Here is a 24,679-nt window from a genome sequence, read left to right as displayed (position 1 = left end):
AAATGCTAAGCGTCGGATTGCCAAGTTGTCAAGGTTACAGACGCAAGTGGTGTTTGCTGATTGGTGCTTGACGTCCACTCCGTGATTTGTCCTTGCAGAAAAGCGGTTTAGCACCTGCAGGCCGAATGGACTACAGTCATTTAGTTAGGCAGTATTTGTAAGAAGTTAATGTATAAGCCAACGGAAATGTTACTTTATAATCGTAACGGCACAGTTTGCCCTGACTGACCATTTCGACGATACAAATAGACCGCAAATCTGTCCAACTTTAAGTTGGAGGGTCGCTGTAGCCAGCTAGGTCTAACGTTATGCTATGTGCTACTACAAGTTGGCTAACATTACCTCGGTAGTCTTGACTTCGACTTAGCATTTAACTAATTTGGGCTATTTTGCTTCCTAATGGAACATTTCTATCGAGGGCCGTGCGTTTAGTTTAAGTACAAAAGTTGCCCGATTTTGTCGCGGATGGATAAAAAGTTGTGGTAAGCTGATTATTCTAATGTGCTTTGAGATACTGAGATTCGGTTGCCATGGAGATGGTAGTTTCCCTATGCCTATGGTTTCCCCACTCCATCATTTGTAGAGCACTTTTGCATTATTTCGTCTAATATTGTTCTTATTATGCAATGTATAACTCAGGCCTACTGAAGGGACACACAACGTTGATTTATTCTAATGCACTTTCAGAAAGCATCTTTATGGCTTCACATGCGTAGTGTTGATTCAACATAAACATAACAGTCTATGGTTGCATCTTTATGGAGAAGGACATTCATTTCAGAAAACGTTTTCACCTAATAATCTGAAACTGATTCTGAACACGTGAAAAATAACTGCATCGATTGTGATAATTTCTTGGGGAAGTTTGTGAAGTCGTCGGTCAGAGCTAAGCCGGTAGGTGGCAGTACAGATTCATTCCTGTTCAGTATTTCTGAGGCCCAGAATAGACTGCCCCGGCCACAGTGGATAACCAACAAGAATCAGTCAAGGTACAGAAATTGTGCATATTACTGGTGCATACAGTTATATAGAGCACGGGTACCTTTATGTAATGTTGTGACTTGTTTCCTTCTCAGAACATCCTGGATGGTCTTCAAAAAAATATTGTTGCTTTGGAAAATACCTTAACCAAGATAAACTTTGTAAGCACATACAGTTCTTTCACTCTCATCTAAACTGACATAGTCTAGCATAGAAGCACTATGTTGCTATTATTATGATTACATTAATTAAATGAATACTAATGATTGAAATAAACAAATAAAAAACATCTGTGCATGTCTTAGAAAGTTGAGGTAGTTCAGTGTGACTCAGATGACTCCGAGTGTCGGCTGAGCACTGGATCGGATGAGGAATGGCAGGCCAGTCTGCGCCCGCAGTCTGCTGAGGACCAGGTAGAGGAGCAGGCGGAGGAGCAGGTGGAGGAGCAGGTGGAGGAGCAGGTGGAGGACCTGCAGACCGTTCTGAAGGAGCTCCAGAGAGAGAGGCAGCAGCTGAACACTATACTGCAGGAGTTCAGAGTCTCAGGTGAGGAAGACAGTACCTGAACACCATAGTGGAGTTCAGAGTCATAGGTGAGGAAGACAGTACCTGAACGCCATAGTGCAAGAGTTCAGTTACAGGTGAGAAGCAAGGTACCTGAACATAGTGCAGGAGTTCAGAGTCCCAGGTGAGGAAGACAGTACCTGAACACCATAGTGCAGGAGTTTAGTCACAGGTGAGAGAGGCAGCACCTGAACACCATAGTGCAGGAGTTCAGTTACAGGTGAGAAGCAAGGTACCTGAACACCATAGTGGAGTTCAGAGTCATAGGTGAGATCCCACCATGGGAACAGGGAACCATCTCCACAGATGAAACTGCACTGATCGGTAAACCTTGGAGACCTTTAGAGACTGATATTCCAGACTTATACAGTATACTAGTGTGACTAAGAGACTGCCATTACAATGAATACCATAAACCCACACTGTGGACCGTAAACGTGAACCATAAACATAATAGCCATCTATCTACGCAGACATTGTTCCACTCCCATCAGTATCGAGCATGAGTGCATACTGTGTGTTGTTATCAGAGTTAGACTGTATCAGTGTACAGTACTAATCAGTACTATAATTTGCTGTAAAAACTGTTGCGAAATGTGTGTGTCTACTGTCTACCAAGTAGTGTCATTGTTTTCTGAATACCCTCCCATAACCGCAGGGCCGCAGACAGGAGAGTGGTAAACCATAAACATAATAGCTATCTATCTACGCAGACATTGTTCCACTCCCATCAGTATCAAGCACCGTCAATGGTCTGAGTGCATACTGTGTCCTGTTATCAAAGTTAGAGACTGTATCGGTGTACTATAAATTGCTGTAAAAACTGTTGCGAAATGTGTGTATCTACCAAGTTGTCATTGTTTACTAGTGTGGTTTACTCCCATAGCCATAGCACTGCAGACAGGAGAGTGGTGGTGTTGTGAGTTGTGACGCTCATAAGCAGATGAATCATGTCTCTCTCAGACGGAGTTCAGGCTGCAGACACTGGGGCCAGTGGCAGTGGGCGCGCTCGCGCTGTGCACCGCGTGCAGGAACGGGAGGACGACCGTGGACCGAGGGTGGACCGTCAGGGTACCATGCGCAGAAGTCGACTATCCACCAGCCCGACAAGAGGGCCCGCCCTCAGCCCCAGCCCTCCCCGTCACTCCCCTGTCAAGGTACGGCCACACCCACTGCACACCTGCCCTCTGCTGCATTCCTTGACCCAGTTCAGATATTAGCACAGTTCAAGGCAGGCGTGGGACACACAGCGATAGCATGTCACTGCTATCTTTGTGTGCTTCTATGCTCATGCTTATTGTCATCTAAGGCAGGAGTTTTTTTTTCTGTAAATGGTTAACTTTTTGATGTTGCGAAAACTTCAGATAGCGATGTTATGGCATTAAAACACATGTTGTCGATTGGCCTCTGCTAAATGCCTGCTAGCCTGTTGGGCTGTATGAGTTTTTAGATGAGTTGGCTCACAACACTGCACAGAGCAGTTCAGAAGACCTGTGAGGATGTTCTGACCCAAAGACACGGCACCGAAACGCAGACGAGCACTTAAGTGTCCAAACGCTCCAGTCGTCTGCTGCTGCAGACATGATCCTGTGCCAGTGGAATGAATGGACATGTGAATGGACTCTTAATATGTTATGGTGGTCAGCCTGTTTCCTGGGGCTGCTGAGGGTTCTCTATTGGAGTTTGTTGATAGATAGATAGATAGATAGATAGATGGATAGATCAATAGATAGATAGATAGATAGATAGATAGATAGATGGATACTCTAATATCCCCATGGTAAATTTGACTTGGGCTCCACAAAGCTTGTCCCAACAGCATAGAGACATACAACAAAGAAGTCTTTAAAAAAGACTAAAAGAATAATGAAAATATTCATTGTGTGTGTGTGTGTGTGTGTGTCCGTGTCCAGGGAGGGACGTATGACTCGGAGCTGATGCGGGTCCTTCGGGAGAGGGACGAGATGCAGGGTGTGCTGGAGAAGTACGAGCGCCACCTCTCGGAGATCCAAGCCAACGTCAAGGTGCTCAGCGCCGACCGGGACAAGACCAGCGCGCACTACCAGCAGGTGAGCTCCTCTACGACAGCACTCTGTCCAGCCTGAGAACAGCACAGCGCTGTGAGAGTCCACTCCCTTTGATTAGCCCTTAGTTAGTTGGACAAGCTTGAGATGATTTTAATTTGAAGAAGTCTGTAGCATGATACAGCACAAAAGAGAATAATAATAATAATAATAATAATAATAATAATAATAGCATAGTATTTCCAAGTGAAGTGTGGACTCAGGTGCCATGTCTCCTAAATTGGTGCTCTGCGGTCTCCTGTGTGGAGAATTATATAACGCTTGCCCTGTGGAAGCTACCAGGTCCCATCAGTGACATCTTTTTGTTTTTCACTTTTGTGTGTGCAGGCGCAGCAGGAGATCGCAGCTCTGCGGCGTGAGGTGATGCGGGCGCGCTCAGTGCGCAGCAGCAGCAGCTCCAAGGGCGGCGTGACGCCTCACAGCATCCTGAAGCGCGTGGAGGCCGAGAGGGACGAGGCCCAGAACGACCTGCAGCGCATGACCACCGAGAGGGACAGCCTCCGAGAGAGACTCAAGGTACAGGCCTCAGAGAGAGAGAGAGAGAGAGAGAGACTCAAGGTACAGGCCTCAGGGAGAGACTCAAGGTACAGGCCTCAGAGACTCAAGGTACAGGCCTTAGGGAGAGACTCAAGGTACAGGCCTCAGGGAGAGACTCAAGGTACAGGCCTCAGAGACTCAAGGTACAGGCCTCAGAGACTCAAGGTACAGGCCTTAGGGAGAGACTCAAGGTACAGGACTCAGAGAGAGACTCAAGGTACAGGCCTCAGAGAGAGAGAGAGACTCAAGGTACAGGCCTCAGAGAGAGAGAGAGACTCAAGGTACAGGCCTCAGAGAGAGAGAGACTCAAGGTACAGGCCTCAGAGAGAGAGACTCAAGGTACAGGACTCAGGGAGAGACTCAAGGTACAGGCCTCAGGGAGAGACTCAAGGTACAGGCCTCAGAGAGAGAGACTCAAGGTACAGGCCTCAGAGAGAGACTCAAGGTACAGGCCTCAGGGAGAGAGACTCAAGGTGCAGGCCTCAGAGAGAGAGAGACTCAAGGTACAGGCCTCCTGTCTACGGCATACCCACAGAACAGAGTGGAGGAATTGTCTTGAATGGTGTTCTCCATTGTCATCAGCATGCCCCCTCACTCTCCACTAGATGTAGTTGATGAGGAGGAGCAGCTCTTTAGGCCCTGTGTCCACCAAACGCGTTTTTTGCGCCGACGGCGACAATTTTCAATATAAAGTCTATGTAGCCCAGGGTTCACAGCGCTGAGCGCCCTCGGCGGAAAAAAGCAGTCGGCACTGACCGTTTTTTATCGCAGCGCTCAGAGCGCTCAAAGTTGAAATCTGTTCAACTTTTAGAACAGCGCCGGGCTCGTCAATGTCGCTTCCGTTTATAAACCGTCTCCGGTTTTGGTAACTTAGCAACAGTAAACACTTCTCAAAGCGCCAAGAAAAGCGTTTTTTTTAACACTCTCAGCGTAAAAAACGCGATCGGTGGACAAAGCACCTTCTGGAGCTCCCACACCGTGTCCTCGCCACGTCAGGAGCTTCAGTGACCACATGACTCTTGAGGACTTTGAGGACTCTGTTCTCCATCAGAGTGTCCTAACTGGGTATGGGGGAAGCAGTGCTGTGCAGCACCATGTTTTCAACACAACTTTTGTCGTGCGTCGTGTTTCTATATCCGTCCTGTTGCCTGCGTCGCTCTGCTGTATTGAACAAGAGTCAAAATGCAGCAGAACAACATATTTAAACATATAGAAACACTGTAATGTCCCCTTGGGGATGAATAAAGTATATCTATCTATTTAACGGATCCAATGCGTGGCGTGCGGGCGAGGTGTGAGCTGAGGGCTTGTTTGTGGAAAAGTGAGTTAGCACTTCCTGGTGCAGCCCTGTGTTCTCTGAGCAGCTCCGTGCTAATGTGTGAGTGTCTCCAGGTGCCAGCTCTCCTGGGGGGAGCGGGGGCTCCGTCAGCGCAGGTAGATGCGTACTGTACGTCAGGGGTCAGACCAGGTGCGCTGGGTAGTCAGTGTGAGTGTGTTTGTGCTACACACCTGTGGCGGTGGCTATTTACAGACACAGACTAAGGGCCCGGGGGAGACTAGAGAGGACTCATAGAGGATTGGGTTAACTCCTGCTGTGATGCAAGTTGGCTTCTCTGACCTCCTGATACAACGTGTGTGTGTGTGTGTGTGTGTGTGTGTGTGTGTGTGTGTGTGTGCCCGCTGTATCTGGATTGTAGGAGGGTTTTTGACTTGGTGGCTTGGTTTACGTCAGATCAGCAGTTGGCATGTGTGTTTGCGGCTGTATGTGAGCCTGTGCTTTCTGAGTGTGTGTGTGTGTGTGTGTGTGTTTGAGAGAGAGAGTGAGATAGTCTGTGCTGTGTGAGAGTGTTGGAGGGAGTGTATCTGTGTGTAAGTCTGTGCTGTGTGTGTGTGAGTGTGCTGGAGGGAGTGTATCTGTGTGTAAGTCTGTGCTGTGTGAGTGTGTGTGTGTGTGTGTGTGTGTGAGTGTGCTGGAGGGAGTGTATCTGTGTGTAAGTCTGAGCTGTGTGTGTGTGTGTGTTGGAGGGTGTGTGTGTGTGTGTATGTGTGCAGGCGTTTGATAAGAGTGTTTGTTGTTGTCAGATCACCCAGGAGACGGCCATCAGTGAGAGAGCCCATCTGGAGCAGCGTGTGGAGGACCTGCAGACCGCCGTGCTCACCGTGAGCTACACACACACACACACACACGTACACACACGCACGCACGCACACACACACACAGACACACACACACACTCACTCACACACACACACACACAGAGTCCTCACCGTGAACTCCACACACACACACACACACTGCCGTCCTCACCGTGAGCTGCACACACGCACACACACACAGAGTTCTCACCACACACACACTGCCGCCCTCATCGTGAGCTCCATACACTCACCACACATACACACACACACACACACACACTGCTGTCCTCACCGTGAGCTCCACAGACACACACACACAGCAATGGAGCTCAAACACATGAAGCACAACATGAAACAACATGAAGCACAATCTGCAGTTGGCTCACAAGCACATGTTTACTCCCCTAGCTTATATAAAGCTGTGGACATGACCATTCATATTCTACAATATCAACTGCACAATGTAGTCCATGGGATCTGTGTTTGTTGAATATCCAAAATGGGCATTTATGTTTAACGTGTGTGTGTGTGTGTGTGTGTCTGTCTGTGTGTGCGTGCGTGGTGTATGTATGTGTGTGCGTGGGTGTATATGTGTGTATGCACGTGTGTGTGTGTGTGTGTGCATGTGTGTGTATATGTGTCTGTGTGTGTGTGTGTGTGCGTGGGTGTATGCGTGGGTGCATGCATGTGTGTGTGTGTGTGTGTGCGCGTGCATGCGTGCATGTGTGTGCGCGTGCGTGTGTGTGTGTGTGTGTGTGTATCAGCTGGAGCAGGAGCGTGGGGAGCAGCGCAGCAGGCAGGTGCTGCTGAAGGAGGCGATGAGGGAGGTGGAGCAGGAGGTGCAGGGGCTCAGCAGCAAGCTCTCTGGAGCAGAGGAGGAGGTGCAGGGGTACAGGAACGAGTGCTCCATACTCAGGTAAGCACACACACACACACACACACACACACACACACACACACACACACACACACACATAGGGGCTCAGCAGCAAGCTCTCTGGAGCAGAGGAGGAGGTGCAGGGCTACAGGAACGAGTGCAGCATACTCAGGCAAGCACACACACACACACACACACACACACACACACACACACACACACACACACACACACACACACACACACACACACACACACACAGGGGCTCAGCAGCAAGCTCTCTGGAGCAGAGGAGGAGGTGCAGGGATACAGGAACGAGTGCAGCATACTCAGGCAAGCACACACACACACACACACACACACACACACACACACACAGGGGCTCAGCAGCAAGCTCTCTGGAGCAGAGGAGGAGGTGCAGGGATACAGGAACGAGTGCTCCATACTCAGGCAAGCACACACACACACACACACACACACACACACACACACACACAGGGGCTCAGCAGCAAGCTCTCCGGAGCAGAGGAGGAGGTGCAGGGATACAGGAACGAGTGCAGCATACTCAGGCAAGCACACACACACACACACACACACACACACACACACACACACACACACAGGGGCTCAGCAGCAAGCTCTCTGGAGCAGAGGAGGAGGTGCAGGGATACAGGAACGAGTGCTCCATACTCAGGCAAACACACACACACACACACACACACACACACACACACACACACACACACACACACACACGCACACACAGGGGCTCAGCAGCAAGCTCTCTGGAGCAGAGGAGGAGGTGCAGGGATACAGGAACGAGTGCTCCATACTCAGGCAAACACACACACACACACACACACACACACACACACACACACACACACACACACACACACACATGGGCTCAGCAGCAAGCTCTCTGGAGCAGAGGAGGAGGTGCAGGGATACAGGAACGAGTGCAGCATACTCAGGCAAGCACACACACACACACACACACACACACACACACACACAGGGGCTCAGCAGCAAGCTCTCTGGAGCAGAGGAGGAGGTGCAGGGATACAGGAACGAGTGCTCCATACTCAGGCAAGCACACACACACACACACACACACACACACACACACACATAGGGGCTCAGCAGCAAGCTCTCTGCAGCAGAGGAGGAGGTGCAGGGATACAGGAACGAGTGCTCCATACTCAGGCAAGCACACACACACACACACACACACACACACACACACACACACACACAGGGGCTCAGCAGCAAGATCTCTGGAGCAGAGGAGGAGGTGCAGGGATACAGGAACGAGTGCTCCATACTCAGGCAAGCACACACACACACACACACACACACACACACACACACACACACACACAGGGGCTCAGCAGCAAGCTCTCTGCAGCAGAGGAGGAGGTGCAGGGATACAGGAACGAGTGCAGCATACTCAGGCAAGCACACACACACACACACACACACACACACACACACACACACACAGGGGCTCAGCAGCAAGCTCTCTGGAGCAGAGGAGGAGGTGCAGGGCTACAGGAACGAGTGCTCCATACTCAGGCAAGCACACACACACTCACACACACACACACACACACACACACACACTCACACACACACACACACACACACACACACACACACACACACACACACAGGGGCTCAGCAGCAAGCTCTCTGGAGCAGAGGAGGAGGTGCAGGGATACAGGAACGAGTGCAGCATACTCAGGCAAGCACACACACACACACACACACACACACACACACACACACAGGGGCTAGGCAGCAAGCTGTCTGGAGCAGAGGAGGAGGTGCAGGGATACAGGAACGAGTGCAGCATACTCAGGCAAGCACACACACACACACACACACACACACACACACACACACACAGGGGCTAGGCAGCAAGCTGTCTGGAGCAGAGGAGGAGGTGCAGGGATACAGGAACGAGTGCTCCATACTCAGGCAAGCACACACACACTCACACACACACACACACACACAGGGGCTCAGCAGCAAGCTCTCTGGAGCAGAGGAGGAGGTGCAGGGATACAGGAACGAGTGCTCCATACTCAGGCAAGCACACACACACACACACACACACACACACACACACACACACACACACACACACACACAGGGGCTCAGCAGCAAGCTCTCTGGAGCAGAGGAGGAGGTGCAGGGATACAGGAACGAGTGCTCCATACTCAGGCAAGCACACACACACACACACACACACACACACACACACACACACACAGGGGCTCAGCAGCAAGCTCTCTGGAGCAGAGGAGGAGGTGCAGGGATACAGGAACGAGTGCAGCATACTCAGGCAAGCACACACACACACACACACACACACACACACACACACACACACACACACACAGGGGCTCAGCAGCAAGCTCTCTGGAGCAGAGGAGGAGGTGCAGGGATACAGGAACGAGTGCTCCATACTCAGGCAAGCACACACACACACACACACACACACACACACACACAGTGTCTAAAAGTCTGTGTCTAAAAATGTAAAGCTATTAGTGTGTGTGTGTGTGTGTGAGCAGGCTTGCTCATAACCAAGCGGAGAGTAACCTGAATGAGACCCAGCGGAGACTCACCTCACGCATCGGAGAACTGCACAAGGGCCAGGAGAAGAACAAACAACTGGACCAAAAAAATGGTGTGTGTGTGTGTGTGTGTGTGTGTGTGTGTGTGTGTGTGTGTGTGTGTGTGTGTGTGTGTGTGTGTGTGTGTGTGTGTGTGTGTGTGTGTGTGTGTGTGTGTGTGTGTCTGTCTCTGTATGTGTGTCTTTGTGTCGGTGTGTGCGTGTTTGTGTCTCTGTCTCTGTATGTGTGTGTCTGTGAGTGTGCGGTTTCATCAAACGTGTGTGTGTGTGTGTGTGTGTAGAGTCGCTGCTGAGGCAGCTGAACAGTATGAGGGAGGAAATGAGCGCTCTGCAGAGCTCCAAGTCTGATGTGTGTGTGTGTGTGTGTGTGTGTGTGTGTGTGTGTGTGTAGAGTCGCTGCTGAGGCAGCTGAACAGTATGAGGGAGGAGATGAGCGCTCTGCAGAGCTCCAAGTCTGATGTCCAGCAGCGGGCGCTCTCTCTGCAGGAGCAACTGGACAAGAGGAGCATGCAGCTATCCATGGCCAACTCCCAGCTGGACGACCATGTGAGAGGCACACACACACACACACACACACACACACACACACACACACACACACACACACACACTTATAACCTGCAGCTCTCAGTGGCCAACTCACAGCTGGACGACCATGTGAGAAACACACTGTTACACACACACACACACACACACACACACACACACACACACACACACACACACACACACGTAGAACATGCAGCTCTCAGTGACCAACTCCCAGCTGGACGACCATGTGAGAAACACACTGTTACACACACACACACACACACACACACACACATGTGAGAAACACACTGTTACACACACACACACACACACACACACACACACACACACACACACACACACACACACACAGAACCTGCTGGTCTCAGTGGCCAACTCCCAGCTGGACGACCATGTGAGAAACACACTGTTACACACACACACACACACACACACACACACACACACACACGTAGAGCATGCAGCTCTCAGTGGCCAACTCACAGCTGGACGACCATGTGAGAAACACACTGTTACACACACACACACACACACACACACACACACACACACACACACACACACACGTAGAGTATGCAGCTCTCAGTGGCCAACTCACAGCTAGACGACCATGTGAGAGGCGTGCGTGCGTGCCTGCGTGCCTGCGTGCCTGCGTGCCTGCGTGTGTGCGTGTGTGTGTTAGGAGCATGAGTGGGTGGACATTGCTCTGATGTCTGTTCTTGTTCCAGGAGAGGACCATCAGAAGTCTGAAGATCAACATAGAGGAGCTGGAGACCACCATTAGGTGATTTGCAGCGTTGCTAATTAAGTGACTCGTATCACATAATCATCACAGACCTTCTGGCGTCTCAGTGACTGTGAGAATAACCAACATATGCTGATGTTTTCTCAACGCCTCCAGAATGTTGTCGTCACCATGGAGGTATTTCTTTAACAGGCGGGCTACATCAGGCACGTACCTGAAGCATTCCGTTCACAGAGCGTCTACTGGAACAACCAGCTTCCACTGTAACCAATAGAACACAATCAGCTTCCACTGTAACCAATGGAACACAATCAGCTTCCACTGTAACCAATAGAACACAATCAGCTTCCACTGTAATCAACAGAACACAACCAGGGGCCCGTTGCACAAAAGCAGAATTAAGATATCCGGGATAAGTTACTGAGCTGCGATCACTGAATCCAAAACAAGAGCATACCGGCTTAATTGGTTGCACAAAGACCAATCCAGGATGAGCAGACACGGATTCATCAAGCCAGGTGTAAGTTACCCGGTATGTGTGCGCGTTCTCGTTTCTCCCCAAGTAACTCACGGTTGGAATAAAAAAAGACGCGAAAAATAGCGTTTTGCACACAAAGTGAATAACCGCTTTTGATATAGACTAACAACGAGGTAAAGTTTTACTTCATGATTTACATCATGATTATTTCTGTTACATAGCGGGAGTAGGTGTGGCAGATCAACTGAAAGCAAATTTACGTATGCACCCACGTGTGTGAGAGCTTCCTTGTCTCGTCACGCAACGTCATTAAGGAAGCGCTTTGCCACCGCAAAGATGCACAAAGTATCTTAATTTGTCTTAAAAGCCGAATTGGTTCAAAACACCTTCGAAAAATGTCCCCTCCACTTCCAATCAACTTCTACAGCAGCATATTCATCAAACATCTGTCAAAAAAGAAGCAAACAACGAGTAGGCTATGTTATTAATTATAAGGCCACCATAATTTAAATGACATCCATATGGTACTAGGCAGACATTCTGCTGTGTTTTGCGAGTAAATGCATGTAGCAAATAATATATAAATGGAATCTACAGCTCTTTAAAAAAATCACGTGGAGGTCTCATTTGAATGACAGCTAGCTGAACCAATCAGATTATGTAATTACCATTAGAATCAACTTATCTTGGCTGTGAGCCTGGTCAGGAGCAGGCTAGCTCCACAGAATAAATCGCCATGGTAACTTATACCATAACATATCCTGCTGCCCCCTATCCCGCTTTTGTGCAACTGGATCACGGATAAATTGAGACAGGATAACCAAGATATCCCGGGTTAATCCCTTATCCTAGTTTTGTGCAATAGGCCCCAGCTTCCACTGTAACCAATAGAACACAATCATCTTCCACTGTAACCAATAGAACACAATAAGCTTCCACTGTAACCAATAGAACACAACCAGCTTCCACTGTAATCAATGGAACACAATCATCTTCCACTGTAACCAATAGAACACAATCAGGTTCCACTGTAACCAATAGAACACAATCAGCTTCCACTGTAACCAATGGAACACAATCAGCTTCCACTGTAACCAATAGAACACAACCAGCTTCCACTGTAACCAATAGAACACAACCAGCTTCCACTGTAACCAATAGAACACAATCAGCTTCCACTGTAACCAATAGAACACAACCAGCTTCCACTGTAACCAATGGAATACAATCAGCTTCCACTGTAACCAATAGAACACAATCAGCTTCCACTGTAATCAATAGAACACAATCAGCTTCCACTGTTATAGAACACAATCAGCTTCCACTGTAACCAATAGAACACAACCAGCTTCCACTGTAATCAATAGAACACAATCAGCTTCCACTGTAACCAATAGAACACAATCAGCTTCCACTGTAATCAATGGAACTAGCTAAACCAGAAGTGATAGTGGCACGTACATTTGTAAAAATTAGACCAGTCTTCTAAAACTATTCTCCGCTCTGTGAACGGACTGCTTCACTAGCGCCCCCAGTGTTGGCCGGTTGTCTCTGTCTGTGCCCTGACCTTTCAACCCTAATCTTGAACTCTGACCTTTACCCTCCCGGCTCCAGCGCTGTTGTGTTTATGGTCTGGGTGCGCTCCCTACACTCTAGTAGAGGGGTGCAGAGAGTTCATCCTCCACATTCATTTACCCCCTGTACCACATATATGTTAACCTGTATGGAAATGCCTAACAGACTCCATGGCATCTCCATACAGGGTTAGGCCAGCAGGCGCTGGGCCTTGTGTGGGACTGCTAGAGACTCCATAAGCAGTAGAACTGTACTCCTTTGTGATGTGGGACTGCTAGAGACTCCATAAGCAGTAGAACTGTACTCCTTTGTGATGTGGGACTGCTAGAGACTCCATAAGCAGTAGAACTGTACTCCTTTGTGATGTGGGACTGCTAGAGACTCCATAAGCAGTAGAACTGTACTCCTTTGTGATGCGGGACTGCTAGAGACCATAGATATATATAGAACCCTAGATACCACAATGGGGTCCCGAACGTACGTCTACGTCGCCGCCATATTGGTGGGGACATTCAGTTGAAAAAATGAATGGCAGTTAGTAGCTGTCAAAACATAATATTACAATGCCTGCTTTCTGTGCTGCCTGGGGTTGCTCAAATTGGCGACCGTTGCAGACCCGAATCACTTTTCATCGGTAAAACCATATTTTCTCCCTTATAATATCTATATTAATAGGCTATGATACATTATTGTCAACATATGAACCATTAGCCGTTATGTCGCACTGGTGCTACTGTATGTTCTAGCCTAGGCTACTTTATGCTAGCAGTAGGCCTAGTATAACAACATAATAACCGTATATCTTGTCTTCCCAATGATCTTCATAATTGTTAATACCATCCATATTGCAGTAGCCTTTATAGTTGTGAAACAATGGTTGTCTTTATACTTTAATAATAAATTAATTGTTTGCGCCTATTATAGGGACAACCGTCGATAGTGTTGTTAGCTGTGATGGCACACATAATCCGCTAACCAAAATTGAGTTGTCTCTTCTTCATGTAGTTATAGCAAGGCTACTTTGCCTAATTTCTCTGAGTGTTGTCTTCTTTAAAAAGGCAGGGTAAAAACACTTCCAGAGGCTCTCCAGACACGTATCGCTATAACAACGTTTGCATTACTGTTTTGCATATCAGCTAGGCTAGCTACGTGGTATTCCTCCGGTCCAAAGGGTTTGTTTATTTTTCAGGCAAGACAATTAACTCTTTCCCGACGTTGCAAGCTTGATGTGTGAATGGCTAACTCAATGGCTAAATTAATGTAACTTAATGTCGTGGGAAGAATTCGCCCGATAGTACTAACACAGTGAAATCAGAGTTACTGTAAGTGCAGGTCACAGCAGGTGTGTGCGTGCACGCTATATGCAAGCAATATGCAGGCATCTAGCACGGTGTTCGCCTACACAGAGCAGTTTATGATCTGTTTTCAGAGTGAGGTCATTGGTGCCCGATCGTACTGTAACACCTCAGGAAGAAATGGGTCTTAAACCTGTTGGGATGTAGGCTACTCTCACGAAACGTGTTGGCTATACTCTCCAATCATTGTGGGAAATCTGTAGGCTACTGCTACAGAAATGTAGGTTTATCCAGTCCTGCTCTGAAGGGTGGCTACGGGAACTGTACAAACAATTCAAATAAAGCTTGTAGTGATTCACTCAGTCCAACATTTTTTCTCTGATGGCGTAATGCTACCGGGGGTGCATTCTCCCTTTCACGCTACACTGTCGCGTTTAAAAGCGATACTGATGCCACGACCGGTCTGGGTTTTCTGAATTAGCCTAGGCTACAGGCTGCATTTATTACAGAAAATCGAGTGACATAGCAAGTAGGTCTATACCTATTTAGAGACAGGAGCATAGGCCTACTTACCGTGAAAACAGCTGTCGCTTCGTAGTCTGCGCCGATGCACATAAACGGTGAAAGTTTTTAAAGCCTGGAGCCTCCTCTACCCTATCCGCACACGGAACATGTCAGTGTTGTAAACACAAAATACAACTTCAATAGAGACAAGAAGATAGGCTAGGTTGACAGGACATTGCCTAGGGCCTAGGCCTACGCCTCAAATTATGCCCTGTCTTAGGCGAAATCTCTGCCTACGTGCGTTTGGTGAGACATTTCTTTTGGTGCGGCATACCAGTAGGCTATCAAAAGCAGAAGATTTTTGGTTTTTGATTTGGGGTTTAATCTTGGACTGTTTGATTATGCTAAATGTTTGGACCGATATTGGACACTGCAATAAGGGGGATATTTGATGCTTCACCAATCATGTTTCATTAGAAGAAGCTTGTGAATTTCAATAGAGATACAACCCCTCTAATAATTAGGCTATAGGTAAAAAGGACAAATAAGAACACACAAACAAGCATAGGCTTCGTGAGGTATGAAGGTATCCTTGAAAAAAAAAAAATGCACCGCTCTTATAGCCTACTTCCACAGAGCAAACGTGCGTGTCTTAACGTCTTGAAACTTTCTGAGAACTTAGCCTACAGTCCGATCAAACTTCATTCAAAGGCAGTTCACAATTCAAATGAAATTGCTTTCTAACGAAAAATTTGAAACTTTGGCTTTTAGAGCTCCATTGAAGCGCATCTTATTTTCAAAAAGATATACGACAGGCCTGGCTCACATCGGAGGTTGCTTTCGGTTTGAGATCCAGTGAGTCCTGGGCCACTATGCCACCTAACTTTTTTGCCGTTGCAAGTTGCAGTAACTAAAACAAATTATTAAAAATGACTAGATAGGCCTATATGCAAGTTGGACCAGATAGAGTTTGCTGTTTCACTGATTTGACTTGGGCTTTGACGGCAAGCGACTGGTAGATTAAGCTACTGTAATGACTGATGATGGGTAGCGGGCGGGTGTGGATATCAGTTGTTGAAGGAAAAAAAAAACATTGCCTCGTGGATTATTGCGGGTGCAGATGATACAGCCTGCGGTAGGCTATGCCTATTTCTTTCATTCACATAGCATAGGCTATACCTACACTACAAAGCACCGATTTTTTATTTATTTATTTATTTATTTATTTATTTTACATATTGCTGTCTCTCCCTAAATGTATATTATCACTCAAAAACAATTTGTAGAGATTTCTTACTTTTAGGGCTTTTTTTAGCTCATAAAACCTGCCCACACCTTATTCACTTCTATTCATTCACGGGGAATGTTGTCCCCACCAATATGGCGGCCGCGTTGACGCATTCCACCTAATAGAACTCATGGACAATGGGGTATCTAGGGTTCTATATATATCTATGCTAGAGACTCCATAAGCAGTAGAACTGTACTCCTTTGTGATGCCGGACTGCTAGAGACTCCATAAGCAGTAGAACTGTACTCCTTTGTGATGCGGGACTGCTAGAGACTCCATAAGCAGTAGAACTGTACTCCTTTGTGATGTGGGACTGCTAGAGACTCCATAAGCAGTAGAACTGTACTCCTTTGTGATGTGGGACTGCTAGAGACTCCATAAGCAGTAGAACTGTACTCCTTTGTGATGCGGGACTGCTAGAGACTCCATAAGCAGTAGAACTGTACTCCTTTGTGATGTGGGACTGCTAGAGACTCCATAAGCAGTAGAACTGTACTCCTTTGTGATGTGGGACTGCTAGAGACTCCATAAGCAGTAGAACTGTACTCCTTTGTGATGTGGGACTGCTAGAGACTCCATAAGCAGTAGAACTGTACTCCTTTGTGATGTGGGACTGCTAGAGACTCCATAAGCAGTAGAACTGTACTCCTTTGTGATGTGGGACTGCTAGAGCTGGGCTGATGCATGTCTGAAGTAGTATGCTCCATATACTCCTTTGTGATCCTTGTGAATAGAATAGAATATATACTTTTTTGATCCCGTGAGGGAAATTCAGTTCTCTGCATTTAACCCAATTTAACCGAATTAGTGAACACACAGTACACAGTGAACACACAGTGAGGTGAATCACACAACCCAGAGCAGTGAGCTGCCTGCCCAACCAGCGGCGCTCGGGGAGCAGTGAGGGGTTAGGTGCCTTGCTCAAGGGCACTTCAGCCGTGGTGGACTGGTCGGGGATCGAACCGGCAACCCTCCGGTTACAAGCCCGATGTGCTAACCAGTACACCACGGCTGTATGGGACTGTGAGAACAGCAGAATATTGTCATTGGATCATATCTGAATGCACATGACATACTGTAACATAATGGCATCACCTGACTGATCTAGAATCTTATGACACTAATTGAGAAGATAGATAGGCTGATAGATAGATAGATAGATAGGCTGATAGATAGATGGACAGATAGATAGATAGATAGCACCATATCAATTATTCCAAGGGAAATTCTTTGAGAAGAATATTTCATATAATAAAATTGATAGTTGAGAGGAATATATTCCTATGCCATATGTCATATTGTAAACCCCCACTCCTAAGTCATTGTGGTTAGACCACATAGCTAGTCAAAACACAGTGTTGTGACTGAGCAGTGTTGTGTCCTTGTTTGCCGTGCACTTGTTCGCTGTGATGTCCAATACTGTGCTGCTGTGTGCTAGAGGCCTGCGGGACTCGGTGAGCGTTCGGGACTGTGAGCTGGGCCTGGCCAGGAAGAAGCTGTCCGACTCGGAGGACGAGCTGGGCATTACGCTCAGAGCCAGAGAGGACACCGCTCGAGAGGTCAGCCAGCTCAGAGGTGACCTGGACAAGGCCCGCATTGAGAACCAGGTCAAAGACACACACACACACACACATGCACACACACGCATGCATACATACACACACACATACATACATTTACAGTCTAGGGCTGCTTCAGTTATTCTCTTAATCGATTTATTCTCAACTGCTACATTAATCTCCAGCTGTTTTAGTAATAGAAAACATATAAAAATTAGCTAGTTACAAGCTAATACACACACCAGTGCAGCCATCCTCACTCACCAAGGCTGCGTCTAGTTACTAATACACACACACACACACACACACACACACACACACACACACACACACACACACACACACACACACTCACCAAGACTGTGGTCCTCCATGCAGGCGCTGCAGCTGAAGGTGGACGACTGCTCCCAGGAAATGGAGAATCTCCTGCGGAGAGTGCAGGACTACGCAGACGACATCTCCCGCGTAGAGGACCTGCTGGCCTCCAAGGTACATTACATTACATTACATTTGGCTGACGCTTTTTTAACCAAAAGTAGCCTCAAGTCTCCCAGAGTGTAGGATCATGCAGCATTGAGGACCTGTTGGCCTGTAAGGTAGCCTCAAGTCTCCCAGAGTGTAGGATCATGCAGCATTGAGGACCTGTTGGCCTGTAAGGTAGCCTCAAGTCTCCCAGAGTGTAAGATCATGCAGCATTGAGGACCTGTTGGCCTGTAAGGTAGCCTCAAGTCTCCCAGAGTGTAGGATCATGCAGCATTGAGGACCTGTTGGCCCGTAAGGTAGCCTCAAGTCTCCCAGAGTGTAGGATCATGCAGCATTGAGGACCTGTTGGCCCGTAAGGTAGCCTCAAGTCTCCCAGAGTGTAGGATCATGCAGCATTGAGGACCTGTTGGCCCGTAAGGTAGCCTCAAGTCTCCCAGAGTGTAGGATCATGCAGCATTGAGGACCTGTTGGCCTGCAAGGTAGCCTCAAGTCTCCCAGAGTGTAGGATCATGCAGCATTGAGGACCTGTTGGCCCGTAAGGTAGCCTCAAGTCTCCCAGAGTGTAGGATCATGCAGCATTGAGGACCTGTTGGCCCGTAAGGTAGCCTCAAGTCTCCCAGAGTGTAGGATCATGCAGCATTGAGGACCTGTTGGCCCGTAAGGTAGCCTCAAGTCTCCCAGAGTGTAGGATCATGCAGCATTGAGGACCTGTTGGCCCGTAAGGTAGCCTCAAGTCTCCCAGAGTGTAGGATCATGCAGCATTGAGGACCTGTTGGCCTGTAAGGTAGCCTCAAGTCTCCCAGAGTGTCAGATCATTCTGTGACCAGTGCAGACGTGTGTTTTACATCCAGCATGCTGCACGTGGAAAATGTCAATGTAGAATTGTGTGGAGATGTATGAAGCACATACAGTACAGTACATACACTGTATCTGCACAGTAGTCTTCACATGGACCTGTTTTCTCATAAGTTATTGTTTGTGTGTGCATGTGTGTGTGTGTGCGTGCGCGTATGTGTGCACATGTGTGTGTGTGTGTGTGCGTGTGAACGTATGTGTGCATATGTGTTTGTGCGTGTGTGTACGCATGTGTGTGTGTGTGTGTGTGTGTGTGTGTGTGTGTGTGTGTGCATGTGTGTGTGCGTGTGTGTGTGTGTGTGTTAGGAGCAGGAGTGTCGGGAGCTGCAGGAGGCTCGTCGAAGGGCGTCGCTGCAGGTGGAGAGCTGGGAGGGGCAGGCGCGGCAGCTGGACACAGTGGCCAGTCAGCTGCGCATGGAGCTGGTCACCGCCGACCTGGAGCGCCAACGCCTCAAGGAGAAGCTGGCCAACGCCGAGGCCAGCCTGCAGGAGGTCACTTAACTTATACATACATACAGTAGATATATATACACACACACACACAAGGAGAAGCTGGCCAACGCGGAGGCCAGCCTGCAGGAGGTCACTTAACTTATACATACATACATACAGTAGATATACAGTATATACACACACACACATACAAGGAGAAGCTGGCCAACGCCGAGGCCAGCCTGCAGGAGGTCACTCACACATACATACATACTGTAGATATATATACATACATACTGTACATACACACATACACACACATACAAGGAGAAGCTGGCCAACGCGGAGGCCAGCCTGCAGGAGGTCACTCAACTTATACATACAGTAGATATATATACATACATCCAGCCTGCAGGAGGTCACTCAACTCACACATACATACATACAGTAGATATATATACACATACACACACACACACAAGGAGAAGCTGGCCAACGTGGAGGCCAGCCTGCAGGAGGTCACTGAACTTATACATACAGTAGATATATATACATACATACATACATACATACACACATATACACACACATACAAGGAGAAGCTGGCCAACATGGAGGCCAGCCTGCAGGAGGTCACTCAACTCACACATACATACATACATACATACAGTAGATATACTGTATATACAGACATACATACATACATACATACATACACACATATACACACACACACACTCAAGGAGAAGCTGGCCAACATGGAGGCCAGCCTGCAGGAGGTCACTTAACTCACACATACTGTACATACATACAGTAGATATATATATACATACATACATACATACATATACGCACACATACAAGGAGAAGCTGGCCAACGTGGAGGCCAGCCTGCAGGAGGTCACTCAACTCACACTTATATACATACAGTAGATATATATACACACACACATACAAGGAGAAGCTGGCCAACGCAGAGGCCAGCCTGCAGGAGGTCACTTAACATATACATACTGTAGATATATATACATACATACATACATACACACACACACACACACATACAAGGAGAAGCTGGCCAACGCGGAGGCCAGCCTGCAGGAGTTCACTTAACTCACACATACATACAGTAGATATATATACATACATACTGTACATACACACATGTATTCACACACACACACACAAGGAGAAACTGGCCCACATGGGGGACAGCCTGCAGGAGGTCACTTAACTCAGACAGAACCTAAGGATACATACATGCATACATACATACATACAGTATTATACACACATACAAACATACATACAGTATATACACACATTCATATATATATATATATATATATACACTTTGCATACATACATACATACATACATACATACATACATACACATACATACATACATGTGTGTGTGTGTGTGTGTGTAGGCGGTGAGTGCGGAGCGGGGCAGCAGTGGTCAGCTCTCTCAGCTGAACGGGCGTGTGTACGTGTGTGTGTGTGTGTGTGTGTGTGTGTGTGTGTGTGTGTGTGTGTAGGCGGTGAGTGCGGAGCGGGGCAGCTGTGGTCAGCTCTCTCAGCTGAACGGGCGCGCGTGTGTGTGTGTGTGTGTGTGTGTGTGTGTGTGTGTGTGTGTGTGTGTGTGTGTGTGTGTAGGCGGTGGTTGCGGAGCGGGGCAGCTGTGGTCAGCTCTCTCAGCTGAACGGGCGTGTGTGTGTGTGTGTGTGTGTGTGTGTGTGTGTGTAGGCGGTGAGTGCGGAGCGGGGCAGCTGTGGTCAGCTCTCTCAGCTGAACGGGCGTCTGCTGCAGCTGGAGGAGGAGCTGCGTGAGACCCAGAAGCAGCTGACCAGCACACACACCGACCTGGAGAAGACACGCCAGCTCTGCGTCAGACTGGACATCAGCAAGGAGGCCGTGAGTGTGTGTGTGTGTGTGGGTGTGTGTGTGTGGGGGGGTGTGTGTGTGCAAGCAACCCAGTTGTACTGTATATGCGCACTCTTAACGCAAATTAATTTTCTGTTGCTGTCTGTGAATGTGTGTTTTGTTACTACATGTGTATAAAATTACCGTAATTTCCCGACTATTAGCTGCGGCTTATACATTGATTTTGCAAAATTTCTTCAGATATGAGGTTAATACAGGGGGCAGTTAATATGGTGTTAATATGGTTTTGTTTCTTTTAACTTGCATAAAACACTGTCCTGCGGCTTATACACAATGCGGCTTATATGCGGGAAATTACTGTATATGTGTTTCTTTGAGTATGTTTGGATGTGTGTGTGCGTGCGTGCGTGCGTGCGTGCGCGTGTGTGTGTGTGTGTTATGCCTGTATGTGTGTGTATGTGTGTATGTGTGTGTGTGTGTGTGTGTGTGTGTGTGTTATGCCTGTATGTGTGTGTGTGTGTGTGTGTGTGTGTGTGTGTGTGTGTGTGTTGACTGTGCTGTTGTTGTGTAGTTACAGCGTGAGCTGGAGGTATCTGTGAATGATCTGGAGGTGGTGAGGAAGCAGCTGAATGGTGAGCGTGCGTCGGCCCGGACCCTGGAGGCCGTGCTCTCCTCCACACGGGACATGGAGCTGCAGCGCCACCTCAGCTCCCAGCAGCGCAGCACACAAGTGCAGCAGCTCAGAGACAAGCTCACCGCCGCCGACACCAAGGAGTCAGTACCACACACACACACACACACACACCGCCGCCGACACCAAGGAGTCAGTACCATACACACACAACTATACACCAAGCAGTCAGTACTGCAAACAACACACAGACACACACACACACACACACACACACAACACACAATAAATCTCTCTCCCCCCCCCTCTCTCTCAGGAGCTCTCAGAGGCGAGAGGTGGTCCATTACAGGACTCGGGCGTCCCAGCTGGAGTCTGATCTGGAGATGACCAAGAAGCAGCTGGCCACGGAGCGCTTTGACCGGTAACACTCGCTGCTGCCCACTAGTGTAGACCACTAGTGTAGTGTAGACCAGCCCCTCTGAATCCATCGGGACAGCAGTCAGTGTCTGCACCGAACCTTCACTAAGGAAAAGAAGGAAGAAAAGGCTTCACTTGGCTAGCCTGGCTCCGCCTGTCTACGTACTTCCGCTCAATGTCTTTTCCCTACAGTACTCCGTCTGGAGTAGCTTGATACGCCCTTGTTTACTCCGGCAAGAGCACCTCTGTCCAATCAGCGAACAGAGGGCGTTCCTGAGAGAATTTACATTTAAGTTTCAGGCCTATCGTTATCGTTGTGTCCTCCGTGGTTATTATACGTCATAACCAAACGTTACTGATTGAACTCCAATGATTTCAAACTTCAGACAAGCATCCACCAACCAGGAAGTACACGTTTGCCAATGGACCGAGGGCCAGACTCTCTGTGCAGTCAGAGCGCGTGCTCTCCAGGCTATCACTTTGCACACGCTTACAACTTTGTTGTGCATTGCTCTGTGTGTATCAATGTAGTGCCTTCTTCAGTGCGCTCCCCTCTGACTACGTTTCCATCTCTCATCTCTCTCTATCTCTTTCTGTATCTCTCTCTCTCTCTCTCTCTCTCTATCTCTCTCATCTCTTCTCTCTCTCTCTCTCTCTCTCTCTCTCTGTGTCTCTTTCTCTCTCTCTCTCTCTCTCTCTCTCTCTCTCAGGGAGCGGGCAGTGCAGGAGCTGCGTCGGCAGGGCCTGTCGTCCACCCTGTCGTCCACTCTGTCGTCGTCGCTGCGTCCGTCGTCTCCGTCCCGCCGCTCCATCAGTCCCCAGCGGTCCTGGTCCCCAGAGCGCCCTCTACACAGCACACCAGAGCAGCGCTCCCCCAAGCGGTCAGTTCTCTCTCTCACACACACACACACACACACACACACACACACACACACACACACACACACTCTCCCACCACTGTATGAGGACAGCATGATGGGTGGACGCATGTACTCATGTTACTCACGGGCCCTCTCTGAATCTCTGCATGTTTAACACTCTGTAGAGCGCCATGAGACATGAGCAATGTGTTGGCGCTCTATAAGTGAAATTAAATCGAAATTGAGGTGTTGAGGGGTTGATAAGATGTTGGTAAGGGGTTGGTATGGGGTTGGTAAGATGTGCATAGAATAAAGGTATGCACAGGGTTAGTATATTCTGTTTTCTCAAATCTCAGGTAGAAGAATACTCTATCAGTATTGTTGTGATGTCCATTATGCTGATGTGCTGCTGTAACTGCCCAGATGTGCCCCGGTCAGTGCAACTGTCCTCAGCACTCATGTGTGTTTACAGTTTCACTGAGTAAACAACAGCAGTGTTTACATGATAAAGCACCTTCTCCAAATGTGCTAGTCTCGTTTTTGATCATGTTTTGATAATGTTTTGATAATGCTTTGCGAGGCAGGCAGAATAAATATGATTCACTTGCAGTTAATATTGTGTACGTGCTAAGTGCTGTCTCCACATGTTTACATTGTGCTCTGTGTTTTCTGCATTGATCACCACAGGAACATACTGCGGGACCTGTATGACTGAGCAGCCAATCACACCACAGGAACGCCATCCTGCGGGACCTGTATGACTGAGCAGCCCATCACAGTGCAGTCTTCTGCTCACTCTGTGTACTCTTAAAAAATGTCATTTGTACTTTTTTTTACATATCAGTTGTTTTCTATGAATTATTCATGAACTTTAAAGAAACATCACATTATTGTGTCTGATTGTTAATTATCTATGCACTCTCCTCAATAAATTGGTGGTGTTTTATACTGTTGACTTTAGACTTTTGAATTCTGGTAAATAGAATGGAAACAAAGAATGCTCGAGTCCACACACACACACACACACACACAAATTCAGTATTGAAGAGAGTAATGAATGTACGTATAAAGGACACTCTTGGCATATCTTTATCTAGTACATCCCAATAAATACTTTGAACTGTAGAGTCGCCTGCAGAAATCTACAGACAGACATTTTAGTAGTCAGAATATTAAACTGCTTTTGGACTTATGATGTAACTCTGAGGGAATGACAAATAGTGTTCTTCTATATTATGGTGCAAAACCCATGTTGTTCCTCTGTTTCAAGATTTAAACAATTATAATAATTAG

The 24,679-nt window shown here is 47.8% G+C and overlaps 1 protein-coding gene across 1 annotated transcript; it reads left to right on the top strand.

Moving 5' to 3' along the window:
• Positions 1-106: 106 nt before the first annotated feature.
• tsga10 (testis specific, 10) lies at positions 107-24,297 on the top strand. The gene is made up of 19 exons (XM_062528401.1): positions 107-989; positions 1,077-1,142; positions 1,287-1,527; positions 2,509-2,702; positions 3,459-3,614; positions 3,957-4,145; positions 6,249-6,326; positions 7,070-7,221; positions 9,762-9,877; positions 10,215-10,369; positions 11,104-11,159; positions 17,702-17,870; positions 18,201-18,311; positions 19,467-19,652; positions 21,341-21,508; positions 22,050-22,252; positions 22,426-22,530; positions 23,237-23,407; positions 24,074-24,297. The coding sequence occupies exons 4-19, from the start codon at positions 2,622-2,624 to the stop codon at positions 24,099-24,101; spliced, it is 2,124 nt and encodes a 707-aa protein (XP_062384385.1). The 5' UTR covers positions 107-989; positions 1,077-1,142; positions 1,287-1,527; positions 2,509-2,621; the 3' UTR covers positions 24,102-24,297.
• Positions 24,298-24,679: the final 382 nt, after the last annotated feature.

The sequence above is a fragment of the Sardina pilchardus genome, chromosome 23 (genome assembly GCF_963854185.1).
Source record: "Sardina pilchardus chromosome 23, fSarPil1.1, whole genome shotgun sequence".
Taxonomy (NCBI): Eukaryota; Metazoa; Chordata; class Actinopteri; order Clupeiformes; family Clupeidae; genus Sardina; species Sardina pilchardus.
The sequence above is the reverse complement of the archived record's forward strand: the minus strand, read 5'-3'. Positions and strand labels throughout refer to the sequence as shown.

Excerpts from the sequence above, each read along its gene's own strand:
- tsga10 (XM_062528401.1), top strand. The coding sequence starts at position 2,622 with ATGCGCAGAAGTCGACTATCCACCAGCCCGACAAGAGGGCCCGCCCTC. Across the intron at positions 11,160-17,701 it reads GAGCTGGAGACCACCATTAG|AGGCCTGCGGGACTCGGTGA; the intron begins GTGATTTGCAGC and ends GCTGTGTGCTAG. Across the intron at positions 19,653-21,340 it reads CCGAGGCCAGCCTGCAGGAG|GCGGTGAGTGCGGAGCGGGG; the intron begins GTCACTTAACTT and ends GTGTGTGTGTAG.